The following is a 24,261-nucleotide window of genomic DNA, read 5'->3' on the forward strand; positions in this document are numbered from 1 at the left end:
CACTTGTTGTTTGTGTACATGGATTTTATAATGTTGTATATTTCCCCCCCAACACCACTTTCCATAAATGTATATAGCAGACCCTCATGCCAAATTCAGTCTAAAGCGTTTTTGAAATGGTTTGTTTGTTTGTCAATAAGGGCGTGCAGGGTGAATATGTGGTCTGACATTTGTTCAGAAAATTATGCTGTTAATTATAATGCAGATGATTTTCCCAAGGTTGCTGTTGATGCATATCCCATGGTAGTTTTTGTGTTCGAATTTGTCTCCACTTTTGTGGATAGGAGTGATCAGACCTTGGTTCCAAATATTGGTGAAGAGTTGAGGATAATGCTAAAGAGTTTAAGTATAGTCAATTGGAATTTGTGTTCTGTATATGTGACCGACCGGCTCAAATCGGTCTTAATTAATTAATTTATGGTCCTATATTGATGGAACGGTCCACAGCCCTATACCCTACACACCCACCTGAATGACCCAGATACTAAGGAGAAGTCCTTATCTGTTTTATGGGCCTCCTGTAAACGGCCTGTATGCAGACAAAATGTGGTCAGAGACCTTCTAGAGCAGCACCGCCCCCTCAAGATTCTGAGCCTGCTTGGCAGGGTTGGTCCTGCAAAGCCAATGTACCCTGATGGGAGAACATAATATACAAGGAAATTCTCAATGCTGCTAATGAGAACGTTGACGACCTTGTACCTATAGATAGATGACCTGGAGCCAGTGGGTTTGGCGACAGATATGTAGTGAGGGCCAGCCAACGAGAGCATACAGGTCACAGTGGTGGGTAGTATATGGGGCTTTGGTGACAAAACGGATGGCACTGTGATAGACTACATCCCATTTGCTGAGTAGAGTGTTGGGAGCAATTTTTCAAAATGACATCGTCGAAGTTAAGGATTGGTAGGATAGTCAGTTTTACGAGGGTATCTTGTAAAACTGGCAGCATAAGTGAAGGAGGCTTTGTTGCAAAATATGAAGCCGATTCTAGATTTAATTTTGGATTGGAGATGCTTAATCTGAGTCTGGAAGGAGAGTTTACACTCTAACCAGACAACAAGGTATTTGTAGTTGTCCACATATTCTAGGTCAGAACCATCCAGAGTAGTGATGCTAGTCGGGCGGGAGGGTGCGGTCAACAATCGGTTGAAGAGCATGCACTTAGTTTTAGAAACATTTAAAGAGCAGTTGGAGGCCACGGAAGGAGTGTTGTATGGCACTGAAGCTTGTTTGGAGGTTTGTTAGCACAGTGTCCAAAGTTGGGCTAGATGTATACAGAATGGTGTTGCCTATGTAGAGGTGGATCAGAGAATCACCAGCAGCAAGCGCGGCATCATTGATATATACAGAGAAAAGAGTTGGCCCGAGAATTAAACCCTGTGGTACCCCCATGGAGGCTGCCAGAGGTCCGGACAACAGGCCCTCCGTTTTGACACACTGAACTCTATCTGAGAAGTAGCTGGTGAACCAGGTGAGGCAGTCTTGAGTCTCCCGATAAGAATGCGGTGATTGACAGAGTCGAAAGCTTTGGCCAGGTCGATGAAGACGTCTGCACAGTACTGTCTCTTGTCGATGGCGGTTATGATATTGTTTAGGACCTTGAGCGTGGCTGAGGTGCTCCCATGACCAGCTCAGAAACCAGATTGCATAGTGGAGTTATGGTGGGATTCAAAATGGTTGGTGATCTGTTTATTAATTTGGCTTTCCAAGATTTTAGAAAGGCAGGGCAGGATGGATATAGGTCTGTAACAGTTTAGGTCTAGAGTGTCTCCCCCTTTGAAGAGGGGGATGAACTTGGCAGCTTTCCAATCTTTGGGGCCCTCAGACAATACGAAAGAGAGGTTGAATAGGCTAATAATAGGGGTTGCAACAATTTTGGCAGATAATTTTAGGAAGAGAGGTTCCAGATTGTCTAGCCCAGCTGATCCGCTGTCTGGATTTGGTTGAAGGAGAAACGGGGGGAATGCTAGCCGTAGAAAAATGCTTATTGAAATGTTTGATTATTGTATATTTATCGGTGGCGACAGTGTTTCCTATCCTCAGTGCAGTGGGCAGCTGGAAGGAAGTGCTCTTATTCTCCATGGACTCTACAGTGTCCCAAAACGTTTGGAATTAGTGCCTCAGGAAGCATATATCTGTTTGAAAAAGCTAGCTTTCGCTTTCCTAACTGACTGAATATATTGGTTTATGACTTCCCTGAAAATTTGCATATCGCGGGGGCTATTCGATGCTAATGCAGAACACCACAGGATGTTTTTGTGCTGGTCAATGGCGTTCAATTCTGTGGTGAACCAAGGGCTATATCTGTTCTTAGTTCTACATTTTTTATTTATTGGGCATGCATATTTAAGATGGAGAGGAAAGCACTTTTAAAGAGCAACCAGGCATCCTCTACTGATGGAAGGAAGTCAATATCCTTCCAGAATACCCGGGCCAGGTCAATTAGAAAGGCCTTTGACAGTGATGAGGGGTGGTCGTTTGACTGCGGACCCATTACACACACAGGCAATGAGGCTGTGTTCGCTGAGATCCTGGTTGAAGACAGCAGAGGTGTATTTAGAGGGCAAGTTGGTCAGGATGATATCTAAGAGGGTATCCATGGTTACAGATTTAGGTTGTACCTGGTAGGTTCCTTGATCATTTGTGTCAGTTTGACGGCCAGGATGCAGACATGGCTAGGACATGTTGGCGGGGTGTTCTAAAGCAGTGAATACAACAAACTTCGGGAGGAGGCTTCTAATTTTAACATGCATGAAACCAATGCTTTTACGGTTACAGATGTCAACAAATGACAGCGCCTGGGGAATGGGAGTGATTCTGGGGGCTGCAGGGCCTGGGATAACCTTTCATCACCAGAGGAACAGAGTAGGAGTTGGATAAGAGTACGGCTAAAGGCTAAAAGAACGGGTTGTCTAGTGCGTTTGGAATAGAGAATTAAAGGAGCAGATTTCTGGGTGCGGAAATATAGATTCAAGGCATAATGTCAGGTATGGTAGGATGTGAGTACAGTGGAGGTTAGCCTAGGCATTGAGTGACGACGAGAGAGGTTTTGTCTTAGAGGCACCATTTAAGCCAGGTGAGGTCACCGCATGTGTGGGGGGTGGAACAAAAGGGCTAGCGAGCTAAGGCATATTGAGCAGGGCTGGAGGATCTACACTGAAATAAGACAAAAATCACAAAACAGCAATAGGCATAATGACATGAGGGAGAGGCATGTGTAGCCGAGTGATCATAGGGTCCAGTGAGTAGCTAGGCGAGCTGAAGGCACGGCGATTCAGACAGCTAGCAGGCCTGGGTTAGCAGGCAAGCAGATGGGTCTCAGGGGGACGTTGCAACGGGAGAGCCTGTTGAAACCCCCTCGGACGGTTACGTCGGTAGACCAGTCATGATGGATCGGTGGGGCTCCGTGTCGGCAGCAAAGGGTCCAGGCCAAATGGCAAAAGAGGTATTGAAGCCCAATAACTGTCTGATGGATATGAATTTGTCAACTCTACAAGAAACACTAGACTCTGTTATTATGGTGGGGGATTTTAATATGGAAATCACACTACAAACAATCACTCTCACGCACTTAAGGAAGTCATGAATGTCATGGATATATTGGAATTAGTGGATATATGATTGCTTAAATACCCTGACCTTGTGAGATATACTTGGTCAGGCTTAATCAAGCTAGTCGTCTTGATTACTTTCTTATGTCATTCTCTTTGGTACCAAAAGTTTAAAAAGTGTTGATAGGGGACAGAATGCGGTCGGATCATCACATAATTGGCATATATATTACTCTTACAGAATTTCCCCATGGATGTTGGAAATGTAATCAAAGCCGAGTGGATGATAACTTGTTTATAACTAGGACAGAATAATGTATAACTTTATAACTTTTCAGACATAACATAGGTTCAGCAGATCCACTTATTGTTTGGGACACCTTTAAATTTGCCTTTAGAAGGCCATGCAATTCAGTACTCATCTATAAAACAAAAACAATTTAGTTCAAAAGAGTCCATATTAACAAAGTAAATTAAAGGACTAACAGTACAATTAGATAGCAATAAAAACTGTACCATAGAGGCACAGAATAAGTCAGAGGAAAAACAAAAATAAATGGAGGAACTTACTCAAGAAAGATCCAGTGTAATATTTTATAAAAAATAAAGTGAACTGGATGGAATATGATGAAAAATGCATAACATTATTTTTCAATCTTCAACATAGAAATGCTACAATTTTTTTATTGAAACATGTAACAAGTGATGGAGTGATGATTCACCGAATACTATTGTGAAAGAGGAAGTAAAGTACTTTAGAATATGTTTTCATTTCAGGCTCCTCCATTTCCACAAACCTAAGATAATTGTAAGGATTTCTTCCTATTAATAAGGTAAAATTTTACATACGTACAGAAAGGCTCATGTGAAGGCCAAATTACAGAGGAGGAACTTCTTGATGTAGTTAAAGCCTTTAAGCCTGGGAAACCTCCAGGGCTGGATGGCATACCAATTGAAGTATTCCACACTTTTTTTTTTATATACTGAGAGGTCCATTATTAGCATGTTTTAACCACTTCTATATAAATGGTAGATTATTGGACAAGCAACAAGAAGGTCTGATTTCATTTTTACTGAAACAGGATCTAAGTGGTATATATTAAGATTCAGTCCATTTGAAAAATTGGAGGCCTCTTACACATCAATGTTGTGATGCAAAAATTATAGCTAAATGCTTGGCACCGATTTAAATAGGTATTGTCAGATATTATTCATCCTCATCAGACAGTTTTTTTGCATGGACGATATATTGGAGATAATATAAGACAAGTACTGGGAACAATAGATTAATATGAAATATCTTGGAAACCAGGCCTGGTTTTCATAGCTGATTTTGAAAAGGCTTTTGATAAAGTACAACTGGAGTTTATATATAAATGCCTAGAATATTTCATTTTTGGATAATCTCTTATAAAATGGGTTAAATCCGAAATGGTTCTCTAGTAAATTAGTAAGAATGTCACACCCCATGTTCAAGAATGGCCTTTTTCCCTTTAATCAGATTACATCTGCTCACTTTCGGTTATTTGAAAACGAAATCTGCAAAATATTGTTATTTTTTTAAACAAGACTTAGAAATTTGGTTGCATCTTCTGTTTAATCCACCTGAAAAGACAGAACAAATAATACAACAAATATTGTGGTTAAACTCAAATATACTAATATAGATTTTTCAATAACATTTTTTTTTAAAAGGTATCATTTTTGTAAATCATATCATAAATAGGACTGGTGGAGTTATTTCACACATGCCATGCAGCTAACACAGACATATGGAAATGTCTGCTCTACCCAAAATTACAACCAACTAATTGCAACATTACCACAAAAATGGAAGAGGCATGTAGAAGGGGGAAAAAGCAAGGAACTTGTCTGCCGGCCCTACATTAAAGACCACAAATGGTTAAAGAAAATTGCGATAATTAAAAACATATACCAATTTCCTTTTAGAACCAAACAATTGATAGCTGTGCCTTATAAATTGCAAATAAGTTGGGAAGAGATTTTCGATATGCCAATTCCACGGCACACGGTTTATGAATTGCAGTGCGCCAAATTCAAATAAAATTACTAAAAATATCAAATTTTCATGAAATCACAAGTGCAATATAGCAAAACACAGCTTAGCTTGTTGGTAGTCCACCTGGTGTGTCAGATTTCAATACAGCTTTTCGGCGAAAGCATAACAAGCGTTTATGTAAGAACATCTCTCTCAGTAGACAAAATATTACAAACACTAGCAGCCAAGTATATTGGTCACGAAAGTCAGAAAAGCAATAGATTAAATCGCTTACCTTTGATGATCTTCGGGTGTTTTCACTCACGAGACTCCCAGTTACACAATAAATGTTCCTTTTGTTCCATAAAGATTATTTTTATATGCAAAATACCTCCATTTGTTTGTTGCGTTATGTTCAGAAATCCACAGGCTCGAGCGGTCACGACATCGCAGTATCCGTAATGTCCACAGAAACATGTCAAACGTTTTTTATAATCAATCTTCTGGTTTAAAAAAATATATATAATCGATAATATATCAACCGGGACTGTCGCTTTTTCAATAGGAGAGGGAGAGACAATGGCTGCCCCACTCTGTTGCGCAAGCAAATCTCTGCGAACACCCAGCTATCCACTGACGTGATGTTATCTTTCTCGCTCATTTTTTCAAAATAAAAGTGTGAAACTATGTCTAAAGACTGTTGACACCTTGAGGGAGCCATAGGAAATGAATCTGGTTGATATCCCTTTAAATGGAGGTAAGGCATCCAATGGAACAGAGAGCTTTCAGGAAAACAGCATTTCATTGGTTTGATTTTCCTCAGGTTTTCGCCTGCAATATCAGTTCTGGTATACTCACAGACAATATTTTGACAGTTTTGGAAACTTTAGAGTGTTTTCTGTCCTAATCTTCATATTCTAGTGTCTGTGCATGAGAAATAGGCAGTTTCAAATGGGTATGTTTTTTAGCCAAAAACGAAATATAACACTCAATAAGTTATGTTAAGCAAACCAGACAGCAACATGGGGCACACTCCAACACCCAGACATCATTTACAAACGAAGCATTTGTGTTTAGTGAGTCTGCCAGATCAGAGGCTGTAGTGATGACCAGGGATGTTCTCATGATAAGTGAGTGAATTGGATATTTTTGCTGTCAAAATGTAACGTGAACTTTTGGGTCTCAGTGAAAATATGTGGAGTAAAAGTTAATTATTTTATTTTAGAATGTAGTGAAGTAAATTAAAAGTTGGGAAAAATATAAATAGTAAAGTACAGATACCCCCCAAAATTCCTTAAGTAAAAATACTTTAGAGTACTAATTAAGTACTTTAAACCACTGTCAGAGTGGAAAGGCTGTGCTCATTCTGCCCCCAGGATTCTTCCCCCAAGATTCTGCCCCCAGGAAGAGAGTGACAGAGACAAATTTTCTGTAAAACTGTGACAGATATTTTGATGTAAGAAATACATTATTTCCCACAATTACACAACAAACGATGAAGACAAACTTAAATACATAATTGGGGAAAAACTAAATGCTGTGTTTTATCAGCTAAGTTTGTGGCCTCCTGCCACAACCTGAGGGACAGACAGTGAGAAGTATAGCTTAATTATTCATATTTGCCTATTCTTTATTATTATTTGTTATAAATGCTGTTAATATGAATATCACGATCATTATTATTGCTTAATTACATATAGTCTAGTATTTTCCTGTCCTTAACCATCAGAGATTACCAACATGTCTTCCTGCTATGAGTCTATTACAGAGTCCGGTTTTTATGATTGAGTTTGATGGATTGATTATGTGATTTGCACAGATAACAGATAACTGAGGACTGATAGAGGAGGACATGATTTTTGAACGCAGTATGTTTGTCTCTATATTTTACACTTGTCTTGTTGGCAGTGCCACAGACATACACACACACACACACACACACACACACACTGGGATGTTATCTGTGTGTTTTAGGGTAATATCTTGTCTCTACAGAACGGAGTAGTGGAGTGTCGCAGGATATTCTGTCCCCCAGCCAACTGCTCAGAGGACTCTCTCTCCGTGCATGTGGAGGGCACCTGCTGCAAGAAATGCCGACGTGAGTACTGTCATCAATCCTCGACCACAGAGTGAGGAGACAATGTGCTGGAGGACGGCGCTCACATGGGTCTAGGACCAGGCTGTGTATCGTCTGAAAATAGGGACAGTGTATTATTGTTATTATTGTATATTAGTATATTATATTATTGTACATTATTGTGTATTAGAGATATTATTGTTTTAGAGTGTGGCACACCTTTTCATTTGTTCCTAACGGCTTACAAACGCTTGTAACGGGTTGGTACTCTGTACGGTACTATCTTTGTACCTTTAGTTATAGGTACAGTGCCTTCAGAAAGTATTCATATCCCTTGACTTATTTCACATTTTGTTGTGTTATAGCCTGAATTCAAAATGGATTAAATTGATGTTTTGTCTACACCCATCTTCACACAATACCCCATAATGACTAAGTGAAAACATGTTTTTAGAATTCTTTGCTAATTTATTGAAAATGAAATACAGAAGTATCTCATTTATTACCCTGAGTAAAGACATGTTAGAATCACATTTGGCAGCAATTACAGCCGTATGTTTTTCTGGTAAGTCTCTAAGAGCTTTGCATACCTGGATTGTATTAAAAAAAAAGAAACGTCCCATTTTCAGGACCCTGTCTTTCAAAGATAAGTTGTAAAAATCCAGATAACTTCACAGATCTTCATTGTAAAGTTAAACCATGCTTGTTCAATGAACCATAAACAACCAATGAACATGCTCCTGTACAATGGTCATCAAGACACTAAAAGCTCACAGACGGTAGGCAATTAAGGTCACAGTTATGAAAACTTAGGACACTAAAGAGGCCTTTCTACTGACTCTGAAAAACATCAAAAGAAAGATGCCCAGGGTCCCTGATCATCTGCGTGAAAGTGCCTTAGGCATACTGCAAGGAAGCATGAGAACTGCAGATATGGCCAGGGCAATAAATTGCAATGTCCGTACTGTGAGATGCCTAAGACAGCGCTACAGGGAGACAGGATGGACAGCTGATCGTCCTCGCAGTGGCAGACCACGTGTAACAATACCTCACCCCTGAGGGACAGGTATAGGACGGCAACAACAACTTCCCGAGTTACACCAGGAACGGAGGGCTTGTAGGCCTGTTGTAAGAAAGGTCTTCACCAGACATCACCGGCAACAACATCGCCTATGGGCACTAACCCACTGTCACTGGACCAGACAGGACTGTCAAAAAGTGCTCTTTACTGACGAGTCGCGGTTTTGTCTCACCAGGGGTGATGGTCGATTCACGTTTATCGTCAAAGGAATGAGCATTACACCTAGGCCTATACCCTGGTGTGGGATCAATTTGGAGGTGGAGGGTCTGTCATGGTCTGGGATGGTGTGTCACTGCATAATTGGACTCAGCTTGTTGCCATTGCAGGCAATCTCAAAGCTGTGCGTTACAGGGAGACATGGTCCCTCATGTGGTGCCCTTCCTGCAGGTTCATCCTGACATGACCCTCCAGCATGACAATGCCACCAGCCATACTGTGAAGAGCGAAGAGCACGGATCTCAATCCCTTTGAGCACGTCTGGGACCTGTTGAATCGGAGGGTGAGGGTTAGGGTCATTCCCCCCAGAAATTTCTGGGAACTTGTAGGTGCCTTGGTGAAAGAGTGGGGTAACATCTCACTGCAAGAACTGGCAAATCTGGTGCAGTCCATGAGGAGGAGATGCACTTAAGTACTTAATGCAGCTGTTGGCCACACCAGATACTGATTGTTACTTTTGATTTTGACCCCCCTTTGTTCAGGGACACATTATTCCATTTTGAATAGTCACATGTCTGTGGACCTTGTTCAGTTTGTCTCAGTTGTTGAATCTTGTTATGTTCATACAAATATTTACACATGTTAAGTGTGCTGAAAATAAATGCAGTTTGAAGAGTTTATGTGTACATTAATCTTGAAAAAATTCTTCAAGCTCTTTCAAAGTGGTTGTAGATCCTTGCGAGACAGCCATTTTCAAGTTTTGGCATAGATTTTCAAGCCGATTTAAGTCAAAACTGTAACTAGGCCACTCAGAAACATTCAATGCCATCTTGGTAAGCAACTAGAGTGCCTTCACACCCCTTAACTTTTTCCACATTTTGTTGTGTTACAGCCTGAAATAAACATGTATTAATCTGAGATTTTTTGTCACTGATCTGCACACCCATAATGTCAAAGTGCAATTTTGTTTATAGATTTAAAAAAAACAACATTTAAAGCTGAAATGTCTTGAGTCAATACGTTTTTAAGGCAAGCCTAAATAAGTTCAGGAGTAAAAATGTGTTTAACAAATCACATAGGTTGCATGGACTCATTTTTAGTTTTCAATAATAGTGGTTAACATGATTTTATAATGGCTACCCCATCTCTGTACCCCACACATACAATTATCTGCAAGGTCCCGCAATCGAGTAGGGAATTTAAAGCACAGATTCAACCACAAAGACCAGGGAGGTTTTTCAATGCCTCAAAAAGAAAGGCACAGATTGGTAGATGTGTAAAACATTGAAAAGGCAGAACACTGAATATCCCTTTGAGCATGGTGAAGTTATTAATTACTCTTTGGATGGTGTATCAATACGAAGATACAGGCATCCTTCCTTACTCAGTTGCTGGAGAGGAAGGAAACTGCTCAGAGATAAAAACATAAACAAGGCACATAAAGATGCACTACGCAGAAATCGCTCCGGCCATTTCCTGGTTGCTAAAATTATAATAGTTTGCCTAATTTCAATTTATGTGACTAAAGAAGGAAGTATGGTGTGGAGGATCATTGTACCATCTAAAACACTGGGAAATATATTTTCCATAACCAAAAATATTGTATTTTCAGCTGTTTGTAGTTGGTGTAAAATAAAACAGAAAATAAAAGCCTCAAAATCAAAACTTAAAAACGGGAAACATAGAAATAGTGAAAAAGAACTAATTATTCTTACACTTGCTTTCAATGTAACTCACATTTTAATGTGAATTTTGTCAGGTCGCCCAAAAAGTTACATATTGCAGCTTTAAGTAATACTGCAAAAAATGTGTTAAATAAAAAGCGTTATATTTGGGGCAAATCCAACACATCACATCACTGAGTACCATTCTTCACATTTTGGTTGTAGCTGCATCATGTTAATAGTGTACTTGTCATCGGCAAGAACTACAGAGTTTTTAAAAATCAAAATAAAGCACAAGCAAAATCCTAGAGACGAACCTGGTTCAGTTTACTTTCCAACAGACACTGGGAGAAGAATTCACCTTTCAGCAGGACAATGCCAAATCTACCGGAACAGGAACAATCACCCACAAACACACAATGAAACCCAGGCTACCTAAATATGGTTCCCAATCAGAGACAATGACGAACACCTGCCTCTGATTGTGAACCATATCAGGACAGACATAGAACTAGACAAACAAGACGTCCAACATAGAATGCCCACTCAGATCACACCCTGACCAACCAAAACATAGAAACATACAAAGCAAACTACGGTCAGGGTGTGACAGTACCCCCCCCCCCCAAGGTGCGGACTCCGGCCGCAAAACCTGAACCTATTGGGGAGGGTCTGGGTGGGCATCTGTCCGCGGTGGCGGCTCTGGTGCTGGACGTGGCCCCCACTTCACCGTAGTCTTAGTCCCCCACCTTGTCGGCTTCCGTGGCCTCCTAGCCATGGCGACCCTACTTAATGACCCCACTGGACAGAGGGGCGGCAGCTCGGGGCAGAGGGGCTCTGGCAGCTCGGGGCTGAGGGGCTCTGGCAGCTCGGGGCTGAGGGTCTCTGGCAGCTCGGGGCTGAGGGGCTCTGGCAGCTCGGGGCTGAGGGGCTCTGGCAGCTCGGGGCTGAGGGGCTCTGGCGCCTCTGGGCTGAGGGGCTCTGGCGCCTCTGGGCTGAGGGGCTCTGGCGCCCCTGGGCTGAGGGGCTCTGGCGCCTCTGAATCCGGCAGCAGCGCCGGACAGGCGGGAGACTCCGGCAGCAGCGCTGGACAGGCGGGAGCCCCTGTAAGGATGAGCCGGAGAGACAGCCTAGTGCGGGGGGCTGCCACCGGAGGGCTGGTGCATGGAGGTGGTGTCGGATAGAACGGACCGTGCAGGCGCACTGGAGCTCTTGAGCACCGAGCCTGCCCAACCTTACCCGGTTGAATGGTCCCGGTCGACCCTGCCAGTGCGGCGAGGTGGAATAGCCCGCACTGGGCTATGCAGGCGAACCGGGGACACCGTGCGCAAGGCTGGTGCCATGTAAGCTGGCCCAAGGAGACGCACTGGAGACCAGATGCGTAGAGCCGGCTTCATGGCACTTGGCTCGATGCCCACTCTAGCCCGGCCGATACGCGGACCTGGAATGTCCCCCCCCCCGGGCTATGCACCCACACTGGGGACACCGTGCGCTTCACAGCATAACACGGTGCCTCTCCGGTCTCTCCAGCCCCCCGGTAAGCACAGGAAGTTGGCGCAGGTCTCCTACCTGGCTTCGCCACACTTCCTGTGTGGCCCCTCCCAAGATATTTTTGGGGCTGACTCTCGGGCTTCCATCCACGCCACCGTGCTGCCTCCTCATACCAGCGCCCCTCCGCCTTCGCCGCCTCCAGCTCTTCTTTGGGGCGGCGATATTCTTCAGGCTGTGCCCAGGGTCCTTTTCCTTCCAATTCCTCCTCCCATGTCCAGAAGTCTCTCTCGCGCTGCTCCTGCTGCTGCCCGTTACCACGCCGCTTGGTCCTGTTGTGGTGGGTGATTCTGTAATGGCTTTCTTTAGGTGAAGTAGAGGCGGACCAAAATACAGCGTGGTGGTTATTCATGTTCTTTAATTTATAAAGAAACTACACATGAGATAACTAACAAAAACAACAAACGTGAGAAAACCTAAAACAGTCCCATCTAGTGCAAACACAAAGACAGGAACAATCACCCACAAACACACAGTGAAACCCAGGCTACCTAAATATGGTTCCCAATCAGAGACAATGACTAACACCTGTCTCTAATAGAGAACCATATCAGGCCAGACATAGAAATAGACAAACAAGATATCCAACATAGAATGCCCACTCAGATCACACCCTGAGCAACCAAAACATAGAAACATACAAAGCAAACTACGGTCAGGGTGTGACATATATAGTTAACGTCAGAAGTTTACATACACCTTAGCCAAATACATTTAAACAGTTTTTCACAATTCCTGACATTTATTCCTAGTAAAAATTGCCTGTCTTAGGTCAGTTAGGATCACCACATTATTTTAAGAATGTGAAATGTCAGAATAATAGTAGAGAGACAGATTTTTCTCAGCTTTTATTTATTTCATCACATTCCCAGTGGGTCAAAGGTTTACAAACACTCAATTAGTATTTGGTAGCATTGCCTAAATTTTTTAACTTGGGTCAAACGTGTCGGGTAGCCTTCCACAAGCTTCCCACAATAAGTTGGGTGAATTTTGGCCCATTCCTCCTGACAGAGCTGGTTTAACTGAGTCAGGTTTGTAAGACCTCCTTGCTCGCACACACTTTTTCAGTTCTGCCCACAAAAAGTCTATGGGATTGAGGTCAGGGCTTTGTGATGGCCACTCCAATACCTTGACTTTGTTGTCCTTAATCCATTTTGCCACAACTTTGGAAGTATGCTTGAGGTCATTGTCTATCTGGAAGAACCATTTTCAACCAAGCTTTAACCTCCTGACTGATGTCTTGAGATGTTGCTTCAATATATCCACGTAATTTTTCTTTCTCATTATGCCATTTATTTTGTCAAGTGCGCCAGGCCCTCCTGCGGCAAAACACCCCCACAACATGATGCTGCCACCGCTGTGCTTCACGGTTGGGATGGTGTTCTTCGGCTTGCAAGCATCCCCCTTTTTCCTCCAAACATAAAGATGGTCATTAAGGCCAAACAGTTATATTTTTGTTTCATCAGACCAGAGGACATTTCTCCAAAAAGTACAATCTTTGTCCCCATGTGCAGTTGCAAACCATAGTCTGGCTATTTTATGGCAGTTTTGGAGCAGTGGTTCTTCCTTGCTGAGCGGCCTTTCAGGTTATGTCGATGTAGGACTCGTTTTACTGTATTGAACAGGGCTAGAGGCTCGACGGTGAAATAAGGCAATAATCACAAACCAAAACAGCAATGGACAAGGCATTTTGACATTAGGGTGAGACATGCATAGCCGAGTGATCATAGGGGTTGAGTGAATAGTTTGGCGGGCTGGAGACACCGCGATTCAGACAGCTAGCGGGCCGGGGCATGCAAGCTAGCAGATGGGCCTTAGAGGAACATCGCAACAGAAGAAGTCTGTTGTAGCCGCCTCATGCTGTTATGCCGGCAGACTAGTCGTGATGGATCAGCAGGGGTAAAAGGGTCCAGGCCAATTGGCAAAATAGGTATAGTGGCCAAAGAATTTGTCCGATCGGCTTCTTCAGCTAACAGTGCGATATGCTCTAGACAGCTAGCGGGCCGCGGATAGCAGGCTCGCAGATGGGTATTCAGGGGATGTCGCGATGGAGGAGCCAGTTGAAAAAAACCCTCATGCAGATTACATCGGTAGTCCAGTCATGATGGAATCAGCGGGGCTCCGTCTCGGCAGTAGAAGGTGTCCAGGCCAATTGGCAAAATAGGTATTGTTTCCCAAGGAGTGGCTGATTAAGCCCAAGGAGCTATTAATTACACCATCCACAGTGTAATTAATACATTCACAGTGCTTAAAGGGATATACTTAGTGTCTGCTATTTTTATTTTTAACCATCTATTGTTTTCTTTTTTTGAGCTCCCGAGTGGTGCAGCGGTTTAAGACTCTAAAGACATCCTAGTCCAAATCCAGGCTGTATCACAACCGGCTGTGATTGGGAGACCCATAGGGTGGTGCACAATTGGCCCAGTGTTGTCTTTGTTCTAAACTGGCTTGCCTAGTTAAATAAAGGTTCACTTTTTAAAAATTACAAAAATAATAAATAAATAGCGAGACATTGGAAAACACCCCTTGTCTTCGTGATTGAAATTCACTGCTCGACTGAGAGACCTTGCAGATAATTGTATGTTGTTATTGCACACAGAGTGAATCCATGGAACTTATTATGTGACTTGTTAAGCACATTCTTACTTCTGATTTTTCTTTCATAATTATATTTTGATATACTGGTGGCCGATGACACAAAATCTCAATTTAATCCATTTTAAATTCAGGCTGTAAAACAGCACAATGTGGAAAACTCAAGCGGTATGAATACTTTCTGAAGGCACTGCACATAATTGTACCCAAGTACATCAGATAGTACCTTTGTCCCTAAAGCTGGCTTTTAGAAAAGGTACATTTGGCCTTTATAGTGAACCATCAACATGACAAAACCATGTGTTCCTTGAAAGTGGGATAATCATACCTCTAACAAAGGCCACATAAACTGGTAAACACTTCCTCTCACGGATGGCCTAAAACAGTCAACTGAAAATCACGGCCCCACTAAGCCACGCCTCCAATATAATTTCCAGGTGTGCCTTGCCATTTCGAGTGAATTGTAGAGTTACAACGTATGACTCTATTTGTTAGTGACAGAGACTTGGTTGTCATATACATTCATTTTCAGTGCTGTGGCCTTCACCAAGTGTGTTCCTACGTGAATGTTACCATTCAAATTAAACTCTTTATGACTATATATACAGGGCATTCGGAAAGTATTCAGATCCCGTCCATCTTTCCACATTTTCTTACATTACACATTTTGGTACCCTTTGCGATGAGACTCGAAATTGAGCTCAGGTGCATGCTGTTTCCACTGATCATCATTGAGATGTTTCTACAACTTATTTGGAGTCCACCTATGGGAATATTAATTGATTGGAAATTATTTGGAAAACCTTTCTATATAATATCCCACAGTTGACAGTGCATGTCAGAGCGAAAACCAAGCCATGAGGTCGAAGGAATTGTCCGTAGAGCTTTGAGACAGGATTGTGTCGAGCCACAGATCTGGGGAAGGGTACCAAAAAATGTCTGCAGCATTGAAGGTCGCCAAGAACACAGTGGCCTCCATCATTCTTAAATGGAAGAAGTTTGAAACCACCAAGACTCTTCCTAGAGCTGGTCGCCCAGCCAAACTGAGCAATCGAGGGAGAAGGGCCTTGAACATGGAGGTGACCAAGAACCCGATGGTCACTCTGACAGAGTTCCAGAGTACTTCTGTGGAAATGGGAGAACCTTCCAGAAGGACAACCATCTCAACCAACCGACCTGTTTTAGCATGCTGGGAAATATGATAATGATTATGGCACAGATTAGCCTTTCTAGGGTACCAGTAACAAAGCCATTAGTTCCTTTTATGTGGCAATAATTGATCAGTGTACCTTATGGTGGGTACACATATTTACCTTTTCTCAATACATTGCTTTTCTGATAAACAAAGGTACAGATCAGTACGATCAATAATTGAGGGTACACAAAATATGTTTGTACCCAGGGAAACAGGAATGTTCCTTATGTGTATGTTGAGAGTGAGTGTGATGATTGTACCCCAGGGACCAATATCGTACCTTTATTTCTAAGATTGCAGGGCTACTGTGATACTGAACACAATCAACTGGGCTAGTAGACACAAACTGCCTCACTCTCTATTTATGTTCATTTGCTTAAGGGATATGCAGAAATGTCTCATCTCTTGCATTCTTAATGGGATGTTTATTTTAACCCCAACTTCACTCACTCACATTTGCCTTTTTTTCCCTCCACAGAATTAAAAATGTAGGACATTTGAACCTCAAACACTTTTTTTGTATTTCAGTACCCTTTGCACTGTGAATTACCACGGAAAGACAGTGAATCATCTGAACAATAAATATCATCTGAATGTCACATATTCCTTACGAATTAGTATATCAGATAAGGTTACAAAATTCCAGTAACTTTCCCAGAATTCCCAGGTTTTCTGGGAATTCAAATTGTATTAACCTGAAAGCGTCGCTGTATCTAGGTTAAGATTGACACGTATATGTATCATTGGGTGGAATAAATTTATTTGGTCTTTATCCAAATGATCAACCTCGTAAAATGTTTGTTTGGCAATTTAACTTCCTTGTTAAATCGAATGAGACAATAATATACAATCAGTTGAGATTGGTTGGATATTATTAAAGTGTAACCAGTTGTAACAAATGTGAGAAGACATTGGGCCTCACAATGGCTTTTTTTTCAAAGTAATTATGGCAATTTTTCACCACAAGGGGTCACTTACCGATGAAAGTTGAAACAACACGGGTATTAAACTTTAATTAACCTGAAAGCATCACTTTATCTAAGTTAAAGTGGAAATGTTTAAAATGTCTCATTTGTTGGAACAAATTAATGGTCCTTATCTAAATGATCAACCTGGTAAAAGGATTGTTTGGTAATTGAACTTCCTTGTTAAATTAAATGAGACATCAATATCAAATCAGTTGAGATTGGCTGGATATCATAAGTGCAACTAGTGTTTACAAATGTGAGAAGACAATTTTTTTTACCACAAGGGGTCACTTGCCCCTGAAAGTTGAACTCACAAGGGATTTCAGCAGAGGCGGGACTTCCATTGCCCAAGACACAGGGTGTCGCCCTGAAAGCTGAAATCACACGGGAATCCTGTGAAGGCGGGATTTTACCGTGAACTAAGGAGAATGGCTGCTCTTTCTTTGTTAGCTTAGCATTGAATGCAGAACTAGCCATTATCCACAAGAATGTTACTTTCAAGCACAACAGGTCTCTTTCAATTCGGGAACAGGGTTTACTAACGATGTCTCGTGTTCAACTTAATAGGTGTTTTTTCCAGTGATGTTACCGGAACACGTGATAACAAAGAAATACTTGCTGTGGTCTACTCACGCTCCTGAAACGCGAGAGACAGACAGAGAGATTATTTTGCTTTGGCCAAACAAATATTATTATATTTCCATCATAGGCTGGCCCGTATGTCCTAAACCTAGAAATGTAATACCGTAATTCATCCTCCACTGATCCTTACTCAGTATGCAAGACCGGAGAGGAATATTTCTAGTATCTTGTTCAAATGGAAAAACACACACCCAACAACTAATCCTGCTACAGCTCTGATGGTGTATAACGTAATCTGATACACAATTCATATAGACTGAATTCAACAGCAAGGCCTACTTTTGTCTTAGATTCCTTGTACGGGGGGCTCCAATATGTCGTGACTTTCATTAATGTGATGACTTATTTATTCAATCCACTAACTATGATTAATTCTAACCCGATTAAATTAATCACGTAACAATTAACGCATTAGGAATTTGGGGCACCATGGAAGAAGTTGTTTAACGAGTTACCATCTCCCGAATTAAACTCTAGAAGATATAAATATATCGATAACAGTAACTTATTAATCATTACCTCATGTCAGTTCTCATTCTGAACAGTCATGACCCAATATTTGCTGATTATTCAGTAATACACAAAATGGTTTAATTATTTATTTACTAACCAACTAAATAATAACACAGAATACACATACACACTCACATGAGACAAACATCCCTTGTGGACTGACAAGATATGATGGCTTGTTACAACAAAAGGTTAGATGGAGAGGTGTTAAGAGAGAGAGAGAGAGATAGAGACTAAGTGTAATGGTTTTCTTCTGGGGAAAGAGAGGCGGACCAAAATGCAGCGTGGTTAGTTTTGTGCATCTTTAAGAAAGATGAAAGTACAACAATCTACAAAACAAGACACGTGAAAAAACCAAAACAGTCCTATCTGGTGCCACAAACACAAAGACAGGAACAATCACCCACAAAACCCAACACAAAACAGGCTACCTAAATATGGTTCCCAATCAGAGACAATGACTAACACCTGCCTCTGATTGACAACCTTATCAGGCCAAACATAGAAATAGACAAACCAGACACACAACATAGAATGCCCACCCAGCTCACGTCCTGACCAACACTAAAACAAGGAAAACACACACGAATGATGGTCAGAACGTGACACTAAGGGACAAAGTGAATACTTATTGTACATTTTAAACTATGCTCCCAGTAACCATTTACTTTGCCCATGAACCATCACCCATTTTGGGATAAGAAGTAATGCATATATTTACATGTGGATGTCTTTGTTCGTCGTCTGTCTCTGTTGAAACCAATCAATCCTTCTATGGGAAGGGGTCGATAGGTTTAAGGATCTGGTTGTCCACCAGAGATCACAATGTCCTCCTTCTTAGTTGTCCTGGCTTGTTGTGAAGTGTTTTCAGATGAGATACTCAGATGCTTGACTAAGATGGGATTCTCTCCTTCTTTCCTTGGGTAGATAGTCAAAGTTCCAAATCACTTTACATGCGTAGCTGCAGATTGGCATTGTTTCTGGTCTGGTAGGTGAGGTTATCTTCTTCACCTCGTGTTGAGACTAAGTTCTAACCATTTCCAACATGTAGCTAACACTCCATGCTTTACTGGTGTAAATGAATTATTCATGGATCTGCTCCCAATCTCTTTACACACCAGTAGCAATCCAGCAATGTTTTAGTCTGATGTGTTAAGTTTTAGCCAGTCCTTTTAAGCACTACTGTCAAAAAGGCAGGTCTATCATGCTGACAAGCTCTCTGACCTAATTCGGGGCATGTCTAATCACTGTGCACAGTTTATATGAAAAACAATGATCTCATTAGAAAACTAAAATCACGTTAATATCTTAATAAAAATATTCTCTCGATTTTCTACAACATTTGGATGTAAACTTGACATATAGAATGTGTACTCTTTCCGAGTTACAGTATTTTCTTGATACCATTCTTAATGACATCACAAAATAATAAACAAATGTGAAATGATTATTCTTTAGATCCCCACTGACCATACCTTAACTTCTCTAGGATATGTGGGACGCTAGCGTCCCTCGCCAACAGCCAGTGAAATTGCAGGGTGCCAAATTCAAAACAACAGAAATCTCATAATTAATATTCCTCAAACATACAAGTATTATACACAATTTTAAAGAAACTTCTCATTAATCCAGCCACAGTGTCTGATTTCAAAAAGGCTTCACGGCGAAAGCACACGTTGCGATTATGTTAGGTCAGCGCCTAGCCACAGAAAAACATACAGCCATTTTCCAAAGAAGGAGAGGTGTCACAACAGACAGAAATAGCATTAAAATGAATCACTAACCTTAGATGATCTTCACCGGATGGCACTCCCAGGACTCCATGTTAGACAATAAATGTTTGTTTTGTTCGATAAGTTCATCTTTATGTCCAAAAACCTGGCGCGTTATGTTCAGAAATGCAGTGACTCAAACAAACATCCGGTGAAAGTGCAGAGAGCCACATCAAATGACAGAAATACTCATCATAAACATTGATGAAATTAACACACAATTAACGATAAACTTCTCCTTAACCTCTTGCTCCTACCCGACACGCAGGCGTCCCATCTAGACATCTGAAAATGCAAATGCACTATGCTAAATGCTAATAGCACTCGTTAAAACTCAAGCGTTCATTAAAATACACATGCAGGGTACTGAATTAAAGCTACACTCGTTGTGAATCCAGGCAACAAGTCAGATTTTTAAAATGCTTTTCGGCGAAAGCATGAGAAGCTATTATCTGATAGCATGTAACACCCCAAAAGACCCGCAGGGGACGTAAACAAAATAATTAGCATAGTCGGCGCTACACAAAACGCACAAATAAAATATAAAACATTCATTACCTTTGACCATCTTATTTGTTGGCACTCCTAGATGTCCCATAAACATCACTATTGGGTCTTTTTTTCCGATTAAATCGGTCCATATATAGCCTAGATATCGATCTATGAAGACTGTGATCAAGGAAAAAAATAGCGTTTTATAACGTAACGTCATTTTTTTAAATAAAAAAAGTTGACGATAAACTTTCACAAAACACTTCGAAACACTTTTGTAATGCAACTTTAGGTATTAGTAAACGTTAATAAGCGATCAAATTGATCACGAGGCGATGTATATTCTATAGCTGTACGTCTGGAAATAATGTCCGGGTAAATCTCAACCAAAATATCCGGTCGGAGACCGGAAGAAAGGCGCTACCTTGTGTCCGTTTGACCAAGAAACAAATCGTAGGCAAATGACAAGACTGTTGACATCGTGTGGAAGCTGTAGGTATTGCAACCTCGGCCCCATTTAATGTGGTTCACATTCAACAATGTGGCGCATGGATATATTTTCCCATTTTCAGTGATCAGATTTTCCTGCGCTTTTCGATGAAACGCACGTTCTGTTATAGTCACAGCCGTGATTTAACCAGTTTTATAAACGTCTGAGTGTTTTCTATCCACACATACTAATCATATGCATATACTATATTCCTGGCATGAGTAGCAGGGCGCTGAAATGTTTGGCGATTTTTAACAGAATGTTCGAAAAAGTAGGGGGTAGGAGTAACAGGTTAATGCAACCGCTGTGTCAGATTTCAAAAACGTTTTACGGTAAAAACAGACCATGTGATTATGTTAGGTCAGCACCTTGTCACAGAAAAACATACAGCCATTTTTCAACCAAGGAGAGGTGTCACAAAACTCAGAAATAGCATTATAAATATTCCCTTACCTTTGATGATCTTCATCGGAATGCACTCCCGGGAATCCCAGTTCCGATAAAGTCCATCATTTATGTCCACATATCTCCTTTTTGTTCACAGGCACTTAGTTCAGACGAGAAGTCAAAACAGTTCCATTACAGTTCGTAGAATCATGTCAAACGATGAATAGAATCAATCTTTAGGATGTTTTTATCATACATCTTCAATAATATTCCAACCGGACAATTCCGGTTGGTCTTTGAAAAGGAACGGAGCTTGCTCTCACGGCCGCTCGTGACTTAGCTCATGGCATTCTGCCAGACCCCTGGTTCAAACAGCTCTTATTCGCTCCCCATTCACAGTAGAAGCCTGAAACAATGTTCTAAAGAATGTTGACATCCAGTGGAAGCCTTAGGGAGTACATAGTACATGACCCCATAGACACTGTATATTGGATAGGCAATCAATTGAAAACCTACAAACCTACAAACCTCAGATTTCCCACTTCCTGGTTGGATTTTTTGCCTGCCATATGAGTTCTGCTATACTCACAGACATCATTCAAACAGTTTTCAAAACTTCAGAGTGTTTTCTATCCAGATATACTAATAATATGCATATATTAGCAACTGGGACTGAGTAGAGTGTTTCTATCCAAATCTACTAATTATATGCACATTCTAGCTTTTGGGCCTGAGTGGCAGGCAGTTTACTCTGGGCACCTTATTCATCCAAGCTGCTCAATACTGCCCCCCAGTCTCAAAGAAGTTAACATTCATATCTTAATATATTTTTGGACGTTATAGTTTGTGGCAAAAGTCTTCTGTAGACAAAGGGACTTTCCTTCACCAATACTGAAGAGCAAGAGGGAGATTCCCCTGATGCCTAATTTATGACAGTGTTAAGGTGTCAAAACTGCCCCCACACCAGGAGAGTCATGGCATACCATAATATATACTCACATATCACTAATGATAATGTACTTTTCCTTTGTCCCCACAGCAAAATGCACCTATATGGCCCAGACTTTGTCAGAGGGCCAGCGTCTGCTAACGAAGAGGTGCACAGAATGCAAGGTAACAACAGATCCGTCCCTCCCTGACTAAGAGCATTAGGGTCGTCACGATATGATTATTTTGATACTCAGAACTATTGTGAAGTATCGTGATACACAGAAGTACTATGAAGAATCATGATAGTCATGGCAAGGATACAAAACATGAAGCAGACTTCATCTATTGAGGAAAACGGTCCTAATGTTGGAAACAAAAACACAAACAACAATACAAGTAACCCAGAGTCACATTTGTATATATTCAAAGCTGTTACACACAAAATATTTACATGAAGCAGGTTTTCAAAGAGTTGAATGTGCTTCGTGTTTTCCTTCTTGCCATGAAAAGTTGAGTATCATATTATTGTGATACTAGTATCGTGACAAGAAAGTTGTACAACTCAGTTCTGTAGATTGATTTCTGTGTTATTTAGTTATCCAACTGAATGTATTAGTTCTCAGAGCCCAGACACAATTTGTTCAATCTTTCTGTTTTTATTTCTCATCCATGGGTGAGATATGAGGGTAATTGGGAGTAATTTATGAACATAGAAACAAAGGGCTGTTTAAAGTGACTGAGGGGGAAATCTAAGGAGCAGGGCTGACTCCCAATACGATCCCTCTATAGGATCCTATGGGCCCTGGTCAAAAGTAGTGAACTATTGGGAATACATTGCCATTTGGGTCGAATATTACATTTAAGGTGCATGCAGCACAGAGACCGTGTTGCATTGTGGTAGACTATAATTAAAGTCATTATTCCGCTGAGGGAAAAAAGAACCCTCTTCTCTATGTGCTGCAATTTATCTTAAAAGGCACTTTTAAGAGGGAAAGTGTGTTTTACTGGTGTAATTGGTTACAAAGAGACGAGCCAGGCAGACAGGCAAAGGGTTTTAAGGCCCCCTTTAGACTTTACAGTGGTATTCAGTGCTCTGTAGGTAGCTTTCCTTCAGACAGAGATTACAGTCTCAATCATCTGCCACCATGGTTGTTAAAGTGGAGAACTGCCCAGTTCAATGACAAAAGTTTGGACACACCTACTCATTCAAGGGTTTTTCTTTATTTGTACTATTTTCTACATTGTAGAATAATAGTGAAGACATCAAAACTATGAAATAACACATATAGAATCATGTAGTAACCAAAAAAGTGCTAAGCAAATCTCTTCAAAGTAGCCACGCTTTGCCTTTATGACAGCTTTGCACACTCTTGGCATTCTCTCAACCAGCTTCACGAGGAATGCTTTTCAAAAAGTCTAGAAGGATCTCCCACATATATTTAGTACTTGTTGGCTGCTTTTTCTTCACGCTGCGGTCCAACTCATCCCAAACCATCTAAATTGGGTTGAGGTCGGGTGATTGTGGAGGCCTGGTCATCTGATGCAGCACTCCATCACTCTCCTTCTTGGTCAAATAGCCCTTCCACTGCCTGGCGGTATGTTTTGAGTCATTGTCCTGTTGAAAAACAAATGATAGTCCCACTAAGCTCAAACCAGAAAGGATGGCGTATCGCTGCAGAATGCTGTGGTAGCCATGCTGGTTAAGTGTGCCTTGAATTCTAAATAAATCACAGACAGTGTCACCATCAAAGCAACCCCAAACCATCACACCTCCTCCTCAAGTGCTTCATGGTGGGAACCAAACATGCAGAGATCATCTGTTTTTCTACTCTGTGTCTCACAAAGACGCGCCGAACCAAAAATCTCAAATTTCTCTAATGTCCATTGCTCGTGTTTCTTGGCTCAAGCAAGTCTCTTCTTCTCATTGGTGTTGTCATGACTTGCCCTGTTTGGGTGAGGATCATAGGCACCAGATCCACTCTCCCTCTCCCCCACCAGTTTTATGACCAGTTGTAAATATTGTGTAGAAACTTTGCGCTTGGTAGTATTGAGGGGAAAGAAACCATTTTGTTACAAGGAGATTCCAAACAGTTGGAATGGTCCATGGATACTTAAAGAATAATCCTGTCGAATTCATTACTAATTGGTGATGTAACTAAGGACAGTAGAACAACATAACTGTATCTCTGAATGTGTGTATT

The 24,261-nt window shown here is 41.3% G+C and overlaps 1 protein-coding gene across 1 annotated transcript in view; it reads left to right on the forward strand.

The window, feature by feature from the left end:
- The window catches only part of LOC118393628 (protein kinase C-binding protein NELL1-like), a 398,605-nt gene that overhangs the window by 137,767 nt on the left and 236,577 nt on the right, over positions 1-24,261 (forward strand). The window contains exons 9-10 of the mRNA XM_052461927.1: positions 7,546-7,648; positions 22,170-22,243. Of these exons, the coding sequence (XP_052317887.1) occupies positions 7,546-7,648; positions 22,170-22,243 (177 nt within the window). The remainder of the gene's footprint in view (positions 1-7,545; positions 7,649-22,169; positions 22,244-24,261) is intronic.

Source organism: Oncorhynchus keta, chromosome 14, assembly GCF_023373465.1.
Source record: "Oncorhynchus keta strain PuntledgeMale-10-30-2019 chromosome 14, Oket_V2, whole genome shotgun sequence".
NCBI lineage: Eukaryota > Metazoa > Chordata > Actinopteri > Salmoniformes > Salmonidae > Oncorhynchus > Oncorhynchus keta.